The following is a 9,469-nucleotide window of genomic DNA, read 5'->3' on the forward strand; positions in this document are numbered from 1 at the left end:
TCCTCATATTCACAGTTTTAAACATACAAACTACACTAAGTAGTGTCCAGCTGGGACTCAGGAGGTTTAGTGGATTATCTAACAGTAGGTGGTTCAATCACTGGCTCCTTAAGTGCACAAAGTGTCCTTGGGCAAAATACCGAACCCCACATTGCTCCTGATGCCGCCATCCAAGTGATATTTAGAACGTGCTGTATGAATGTGTCAGTGAGTGGGTGAATGAAGCTTGTAATATTTACTGTTCAAGTGTTATATAAGTACCAGTTCATTTACTATTCACCGAAAATGAAATGTACAATGAACGCAAGGCTGTATTCAGTCTGAATCTGTATTCACAACATGTGGGAGTAGCTCCACAGGGTCTTTAAGATGAATGAGGAAGGACACCTGCATTCCCTGTGACTTGTCCAATCCAATCGCATCCTGATCCACATGGCTTTGGATGTTGTCTTTCTCTAACTCTGATGGAAAGTGCTGTAAAGAAGCATGTGGTTGTGGAGAGGTTGGTGGCTGCTGACGCCTCAAAATGCGTGCACTACCAGGACTCAGGGAACAATCAGGCACCGGTTGACTTGCTGACACAAAGGATCCATTGCGCTGTGGCACTGTGGCAATGGAAAAATTGTCTTCTCGAGGATCCAGCACAGCTAGTCACTGTCCACAGCATACAGTCTCTATCGCCATTCTCCACCTGCCCACCTTCCTCTTTAGCTCTGCCTGCACCTGCACCCAAAGAGGATGATAACTTATTTAAGAATTAATGTTCTTTTTCATAAAGCTTCCGGCAGTTTAGACGTAAACTTAAAGCCCATTTGTTGTGATGTCATTAAAATTAGACTGTTAAGGATGCAAATCCTGCAACAGAACATTTAGAGTAAAAAAATAAAAGAATACAGAAACAATAATGCCTGTTTTTTAATTGTGATGTTGTCCCATCAGCCCTAAGAACAACGTCTCAACATTAAAAATATACACTTTTAAACTTATGGTTTAAGTATTTTGTCTGTTATTTACAAAATCACTTATAGCTAATAGTTATTAGCACCTTCTGAGAAAGAAATGAAACAACAAACCTCTTTATTGCCAAAGCAGTAGAGCACAGCCACCAGAAATCCCTGGAGACACCAGTTCATAAAAATAGTCCAGTTTAGTTTGAGCAAGATGTTCTTTGCTCAATGAATCAATTAGATCACATCTAGGCAGCTTTTCTTTTCTCCCCCAGTGACACACATAAATTGATCAGCCACAACGTTGAAGTCTCTGACATGTGTTCAGAATTACAATGATCACGTTGTCACAGCTTTGGCCCCTCAGCACCAGTGTACTCCCTGACTTCTCATGTAATGCTGTGTGGCAGAGAGAGGACTCAAAATGCAGGCTTAACTCAAAACTCAGCTTTAACACAGAGCACAGCTGGAGTAAACTAACTGAACCACTAATGCTCCTGTCTGACTGACTGACTGACTGACTCACACACAACATGAGAAGAAGTACGATGTCAACATGACAAGAAAGCAAGGGAGACTGAGGGCTTAAATACACAGAATAACAAGAGGATGGGCAACAGGTGGAAAGACAGCTGGAATCCAACTAATTAAACAGGAAGCAAAACTGAACATAATGCACATGAGACGAGGAACAGTCAAAGTAAAACAGGAAGTGACATACACAGTAAGACTCACAAGGATGTGAGCTTGACATTAGGACAGGGGATAAACAGACATGGAAATACATGACAGACCTGGGAGACAAAACACAGACTGGACATGAAAAAGGGAACATACATGAAATAGAGCAGTAGCCAAAAGTAGAAGATAACTAAAACTCAAAGAACATCAACAAACATAACAACTAAACATAACCATCTCAAAAGTCCAAACAAACTCAAAAACCTGGGCCAAAGACTCAGGACCACGACACGGAGGCGCCTTTCTGAGGTGAACAAAGCGTCCTGTCACACCATAAAAAAACTCCACTCAAGCATCTAGGGAAGCCTGATCATCAGAGGAGGAAGTATCACGCACTTGGTTTTAACGTCATATCTGATCAGTGTGCCTGCAAAACCAGCGGTCACTCACAAGTTCTTGCCTACCTGAAAGGAACTGATAAAAAGTGTGAAGAACACTTTGATGTAGCGCAGAACGCCTGTCGTCTGCTCATCTGTAGCAAAGACGAAAATCACCTCATGAATTCCAAACAGAGGAATGAGGGTAAGAGTTGCCTTGGCGAGCCTAAAAAAATGCAAATAAAACAGATAGGTAACTTGTCCCACTGCAGAACTATGATCTGTCTATCTCTGATCCAGCTCACTAAACAAATGCTGAGAAAACTTGCCGAAGTTTGTAATCGGTGTAATGAGTTGGGTTGCTGGCTCGCAATTTGGAAAATATGACCTTCAGGATCTTCATGAAAATCAGAAAATTTATCTGTTGATCAGAAAATCATAATATGCATTGTTATTTATTCAGATGTATATCATGCAAAGTATTATGAGCCATGCAATATAAATGCAGACTTTTGGGACTATTTGCAGAAATCATCTTACAAGTGAAGCTAAAAGAACCGGGAAACGAATAATCCACCAGTAGTTCATGTTCTCATTGACAGCCCAACACCTAAGAAAAAAAGGTAGATAGATGTCACCACCCCTTCTCCACAATGATCTGTCACATGAGGACACGTCTGCACACTTACTCTTTGTTTTCTTTCAACATCTTCGCCACCACCCAGGGAACAACGAACAACAGTGGAGTTCCTAATGTGAAAGCATCAGAGATCACCGGGTTCAGTACTGCAGGTTTCAAGAATAAGTTTAAGAATCAAATAGCATGCTGTGTGTATTGTTCCATGGTATCCATATTATAAAAGCTCTCCTGCTGATGCAGAGCGTGCTTTGTCCTTTGAGTGCTAGAGTAAAGGCAGCGCTAAAGAGGAGCAGAGGCGTCGTGGTGACACATTTCTATTGTTCTGCAACATGTCAGCTTAAAGTACTGTCAAGATAAAGTGTTCTTTGACAAAAAGCAGATTTAACCCCTTGAATGTATGATTCTTTTTTTTTACGAAGAGATGGAACTCACCCCAACCGAGATAGATGTAAAGTAGGTATTTGTTGCTGTCAATGAAGACTGAAGCAATAAGCACTGAGTACAGATAAATAGCCTCTCCGAAGAACCAATAATGATTGGCCAGGACACAGTACTGCATGATCACCTGTGCTATCCTGCAACCAACAGCAGCCTAAAAGAAATTGGAAAAAAACCCCATAAAAAATACAAATTGCATATCAAAGGTCTTTGCATGGCACTTGTAAAATTTCTAAAACTTGCTATTTTTCATAAAATAGTTTGCAAATTAGCCACCCATTTCCATGGGAGTGGTCTTTAAACATGCTTTACGTAATTACCTGAATGCACTAGCATCAAAGCAGTACGTCCTACACACTGATCTATTGCCAAATAATCTAAGCAAATAATTAGCAGTAAATTTCGAGACGTACCTGATGACTGAGCATCTCACTCACATCAGTCGGCTTCATGATTTCTCTTCCCCAGTGATGTTCCAACATTGTGTCTTTAACAATGACCGCTACAGCTCGCAGGATGAAGGACAGGAAGAGGTTAGCGTGAATGTAGTTTCTGGTGCAATGCAGTTTCCTGCCAAGGAACACAGAGTAATACAATTTCAAATTGCCTGGATTTAAAAACATGCTGTGGATTCTGGCGCTTTTAAAAAAAATGATCTGATTCACCAAGGAACATAATTTACAACTATTGTGCTTTTAGAATCTTGGATTACGGATCTTAGCAGCGGTCACTGAGTAAGGAAATAAAAGTTTCAGCATGTTATGTGATGATCTGATGATCAGACTTTTTACAAACTTTTTATGTTTTGTGGAGTTTTGTTTGACAGTATAGTGAAAAACAAGATTTCCACATCTATCACAGAGCTTACCTAAAGCTTAGAAGAATGATGAGAGCTGTTATAAGCGTGAAGAGGGACAAGGAATAGCCAACGGTGTACAGCATCCTGAAGCTCACCATTAACTGTTTGAACCACAGCTGTAAAGACAAATTTTCACTTTTATTAACTAAAAAACTAAAATTACTTAAAGTGAAGAGTGAACAAAAGCCAAATCAGGAAGGGCCTCTGCTTTGTTTGCAGATAAAAACTTTTGGCATTATCAGATGATTGTCATTCACCATATCAGGACGAGTTGAATACACCAGTGCTCTTGGAAGCAAGCCGTCCTGGCTTCTTTTCACCGCAGGCTTATAATTTTCTTAATGGAGCTATTTTGAATGAATGATTTGCCGGTTATTTTTGAGCCATGGGAAGCTTTCACAGTGACTCACACTCTTGCAGGGTGAAAGAAATGTGGCTGAAGTTGTAGTTTGAATGGGAGTGAAGGACTTTTGTACAAGCAGCTACTCTTCAAGCTTTATAGAAACTTTCAAAAGTACAAAATAAAATGGAAATGGAGACCGTAAAAAGTAAACGTTTCGCCCTTTGAAACTTGTTGACTGCAGCACTGATATTTTACACTGTGTGTTTATTTATTACACAAACGTTAACCCAAAATGAAGCAATGTGTGAAAAATGAAGTACACAGAGTGATTGAGTAGCTTGTAGAACCACCTTTAGGAGCAATAAGTTCAAGTATTTGTTTCCTGTCTGACTTTATCGGCCCGTCTACAAAATTGGTCCAATTCACTGAGTTTTTGGCAAAACTGTGAAAAGGATACGTTACAGTGTGTCATGTTTAGCAGGTCGTCATAGGTTGCATTTACCCAAGTTTTAAAAACAAAATTTTTAGATGCAGTTTTTTCACATTTTAGTTTTTTCCAGCACTGAATGTTTTTTTTTATATTCCTGTTTTTTCAGTGGCTAATGTGCATTTTGTAAAGGTATTTATGACTTTGGTGTATTCTTGTTTGTACAAAGAACTTGTGTAACCCCTTACGCTCTTGTACACAACTGTGTTATTATTAATATTATTAATAAAAACAAGCCTCGAGGTGACTGTTGCTGTGATTTAGTGCCATACAAATAGATACTTTATTGTTCCACAAGGCAAATTGTCAGGAATGAGTTGAGTTGTTTACTCATGGAGACCTGTGTGTGATAAGAAAGGACCACAGTTTTAACACACTCTGAGCACTAAACAAAAGAAACTATGTTTCCCCACAGAGGAAAACAAAAGAAAAAAAAACTACTTTGTAGCCATACCTCCTGAGACGCAACCTCTTTTTCCTCCTCACATTGTGTCATATCCCTCCACACCTGTCCGTTGTCCTCTCTCTCCCAGTGGCCATCGTATCCACATCGCCTACGCACAACACCCTGGGACACTGGACGAAACACAGTTAGTCCTTCAGTCACCACCTGCCTAGTACAAGTTAAGGGAAACTGGGGGCTCAAGCATGCAGAGGCAAGCTAAATCACTGCTCACAGGACATAAAGATGCATAATGTTCATGATTGATGAACACAGGAAAAAAAACTGACTTAAAGCTACTATATAAAAACCCATAGTTCATTCTGTCCTGGAAGTCACTGCAACTCTTCCAGAAAGAAGAAGAAGAAGGAGAAGGAGAAGAAGAAGAAGAAGAACCCAGATATGAACATGATCCAGAGATATATAAATCATTTTGCATATCTCATAAATATTTACTATTTACAGAGCATCCAAACATTTGGTTTGTAGATGATCAGCATAACTTCTATTTGCAGTTGGCTTAGCTCTGACAGAATGTGCACCATCTCCTGTTTTCTAGTTAAGCTCTCACTGCCAACACTTAGTGTATGCTTTACTTTCATTTTAGTGTCAGCAGTGAGGATCAAAATGTACAATTAAATGTAAGATTGGTTATCCACAGCAAAATCTCACTGACCAGTAATAAGAAGAGACTGGCAGCTACTGAAAGGGGAAAAGGACAAACTGACAGACACAGACAGTTTTTTGTTGTTACCTTTGTCATACCAGGGCAGGTAGAAAGGGCATGAGATGTTGATCATAACACCAGCAGGAGTATCTGGCCAGCAGGCATACCTGTCAAACGTCCGGTTACAGAACAAGCCCGCTGGAAGGCCAAACAAAAAGAAACTTAGGAGAAAACCCCAGGTTTGATTTAACATTTCAATAACTCCTTTGCTATTCCATCACATATTGCCATATTTCCTCTACCACGCAGTTGCTTACTTTGAGGCAGTGACTCATTTCTTATCGTGTTGAAACAGTCTTCTTTGTACTGAACCCACTTTCGATAAGTCTCCTCCAGAACTTTAGCACTCACCTTTTCAACCTGTAATGAGATACATATAAAAACACTATTCAGAACATGATGTCAAAGAAGAGCTCTGGCTCTATCATGATTTACTCGCTCTCAGGCTCAGACCTTCACTTTAAACCTTTTGTTTATGAAGGGCAGCCAATCAGAACGAAAACTACTAAAACAGGGGATAACCTTAAAACCAGAAGAGCTAAACCGGCTTGTTTCATGAAGAGGATTAATTGAAGAGATGTATCAAAGTTAGATAATAAAAAAAACAGCCGTAGATATCCTCTTTGTCTATTTTCACTGGCTAACCTTAAGTGGGTGGAGGAACAGCAGGCAGGTCAGCACTATAAAGTTGTGAGTAAGGTCCATCGCTGCAGACTTGTTCTTCTTTATCTGCAAAATTGAGAGGAGGCAGTGAAGTACAGTATATGTGACGGATGGAAGTTGTTAGAAGTTGTTAGAAAGTGGTTAAGATCACAGAGTAAAAACATTTGAGAGAGTGATTTTTCATGAATTGAACTTCAATGGCCATATCTTTTCTAAAGCACTCCAGTAACCTCAAAATGGATCTGAGCTATTACAGCTCTAAAAGCACAGACTTTGTCCTGCAGTCCTGGACATTTTCAATTCATTCAGTTTAATTCAACCAATTTTTCTTAAGTTTAATCGTTTCTGATGGTACTAAAATACAAAAATGGGGCTGCACATGGGAGGTCTAACAAGATCTCCACTCTCTCCCACTCTTCCATCACTTCGATCTTCTCGTGTTCAAGTGTTTTCTGGACTTCCAACAATTTCTTCTTTGTATTTTTTACATTTCCATCTTTGTCTAATGAATTCCTATTTTGCTCATTTCAAGTGTTTTTGCATAATTCGCATCCTTTTTGCACTCAGCTCATCGAGTTCCTCCTTTTCGGGACCTCAGACCTTGCTGAGTTTCCCGATTGTCACCTTGTTCTTGTCTAGGTTGATGCACATATCTGCTCTTTCACCTAGCAGCCTTTGCAAGGTTTGCTTAGCTCTTTACGCGTCCTGCTTAACTGAAAATTCTCAGCCTGTTTCGCTTTAAGGGCCTTTCGCAGCTCAGTCAGCTCATGATTCATAGTTTGTGGATCAGTGCTCAACAATCTTGTTGTAGTTCTTTGATAGTTAATTTTGGCCTTTTCACCGGGAAATGAAGCTACCTCAGAAGTTCAAAGCAGTCAATACTTTTGTCCTCTGAAGTTGCCTACAGCAGAATGAGGTTTTGTTCCCAATACAAATACTTGTTCACAGATGTGTCGAGCAGATGTGTTCTGGTAGTCTGAAAAATGCTGAAACTAAGAGAGATCAGAGCTCTAACAAACATTTTAGCAGGTAATAAAAATGAAAAAAAAATCTCAATCACAAGATTACTTCATTGTTAACACCGTGCACATACTCATTTAAAATCAGACTTATATATATACTTTTATACTGTATGTATTTTTTGTTTTGTTTTTAAATCTCATTATCAGTCTTTGACCAGACAGCAGTTTAAATTGTACAATAAAATTTGGAAAAAATGCTTTTCCTCTTTTGACTTTCTTAAATAAAATAATGCTGACTGGCGACCTGTCCAGAGTATACCCGCCTCTCTACCTCTGTGCTGTGTGACATGGCTAAAGGTTAACCCACTGGTGCTACTGCACAGGAACTCCACTATTAGCAAAAGCCTCTCAGGGGCTCCATGTCCCAACCATCTGTGGGAGGTCCACCTTAGGCTGAGTGCAGCCTGCCACTGTGTACCAATAAGCTGCCAAAACACTGATTTCTGTCTCCTGGCAGGCGGCATTTCTGAATCATTCCCTGCAGCAGCGTGAAGCATCACATGGGGCTTGGTTTCTTTCTAACCTGCCCCATGTGGAGCTTCCTCTGGCCTGTCACTCAAGTAGTGATAAAAAAAAAATCCAAAGACAGAAATGCGATTCTTGTAAACAACTGGAGCCAGGGACTTGCTAAGTGTGGCCATGGTTACCTCAGGCTTGACTCACGACACCTCTTTGCCCCCCACCCCACCCCACTCAACCAGTGGTGAAGGCACATACTCATTGAACTGGGGTCATGTGTAGTAAAATAGCAGTGTTGTATTTCTTTCTTTCTTTGGTTAGTTAAAATATCTTTCAGTGGTGTTTGTTCCCACGCATGGCAGTTTAACTGTAATAATCCTGTGAGATGTGCTGGCTATTTATCAAGTATAACTTAGGCAAACTGAGCATCTGAGAAGATTAACAGAAAATAAAATATTTGAACTAAACAGTGGAGGGAGAAAAAAAACATTCAGGGGACATAGCTATCCTCACTGCCCTGATATCAGCAATCATCTCTGACAGACTCCACTATTTTAAAAAAAACCTGTCTGCTTCCAGCACTGCAAAGATAAACACTGCACAGCATTTCCCTCACAAATGTTTCTTTCCAAGTGTGGGATCTCTACATGCTTGTTCCAGCTTTTTAAACCCCAATCCAAAATAAGTTTATCCTAAACTGCTCATTAAACCAGATGAAAACTAACCTTCTAATATTGTGTGGTTTCACTGAAAGGACTGCTGTGAAGGGATGCACAGTAGCTGTGGGGTCTTCCCATTAAGATTAATGCATTTTAACATAGAATAAAACTATAAGAGCAAGAAACTCAAAGCATTTTAACAAGAAGAGAATGAAGGTGTGAAGTCTTAAGCACATCACACTTTTTGTACTTGCAAAGACAATGTGTCACAGTCTGGCGAGGGCAGACTGTATGAATTGAAAAAGGACCCAAAATGCAGACTCCAAGGAACAGGGAACAAAACTTGAATGTTAACAAAAAGCGAGCCGTTTAATATGGCTGGAAAAAAAGGTACAAACAAAGGGCAAGGCAAACTGAAGCAAAATTAACTTTTTAGTTTTTTTCTCTTTTTTTCTTTTAAATCTGTCGATTTTTCAACCTCGGAAATTCCCTTAAAAATGCGACGCTACGTTAGTAAATAAATTAATTGAGTCCTGCAGCATATTTTTGCAGAGTGCTAACACTTTCCTTTTATATAAAGAAATAACAACAGTATTTGGGGACATCTGTGGAACAGCTCTAACAGGTTATGGAAAACAAAGAAAACATGTATTTACTTACAGCTTTTACGTCCTTTGGAAATGAACTGCGCTGCTCTCAGATGCGCTGTGGGCTGTGGAGATGTT

General features: G+C 39.8%; 1 protein-coding gene across 1 annotated transcript; it reads right to left on the minus strand.

Annotated features, from left to right (window-relative positions):
* Positions 1-651: 651 nt before the first annotated feature.
* On the minus strand, positions 652-7,520 carry LOC146663383 (glucagon receptor-like). The gene is made up of 13 exons (XM_085415272.1): positions 6,587-7,520; positions 6,199-6,301; positions 5,969-6,079; positions 5,227-5,348; positions 3,952-4,058; positions 3,497-3,653; positions 3,078-3,237; positions 2,695-2,755; positions 2,546-2,615; positions 2,335-2,426; positions 2,093-2,231; positions 1,074-1,115; positions 652-723 (listed from the first exon to the last, which is right to left on the minus strand). Exons 1-13 carry the CDS (start codon positions 6,644-6,646, stop codon positions 652-654), a joined length of 1,296 nt encoding a protein of 431 aa, XP_085271398.1. The 5' UTR covers positions 6,647-7,520.
* Between the last annotated feature and the right edge of the window lie 1,949 nt (positions 7,521-9,469).

This window comes from Rhamphochromis longiceps, linkage group LG8 (assembly GCF_057381845.1).
Source record: "Rhamphochromis longiceps isolate RC_006_pf linkage group LG8, R_longiceps_female_GT1.1, whole genome shotgun sequence".
NCBI lineage: Eukaryota > Metazoa > Chordata > Actinopteri > Cichliformes > Cichlidae > Rhamphochromis > Rhamphochromis longiceps.

Coding starts and splice junctions, on each gene's coding strand:
- LOC146663383 (XM_085415272.1), bottom strand. CDS start 6,646: ATGGACCTTACTCACAACTTTATAGTGCTGACCTGCCTGCTGTTCCTC. Junction 5,349..5,968: donor CCTGCCCTGGTATGACAAAG/GTAACAACAAAA, acceptor TGTTTCGTCCAG/TGTCCCAGGGTGTTGTGCGT. Junction 3,238..3,496: donor GTGAGATGCTCAGTCATCAG/GTACGTCTCGAA, acceptor AATTTCTTTTAG/GCTGCTGTTGGTTGCAGGAT.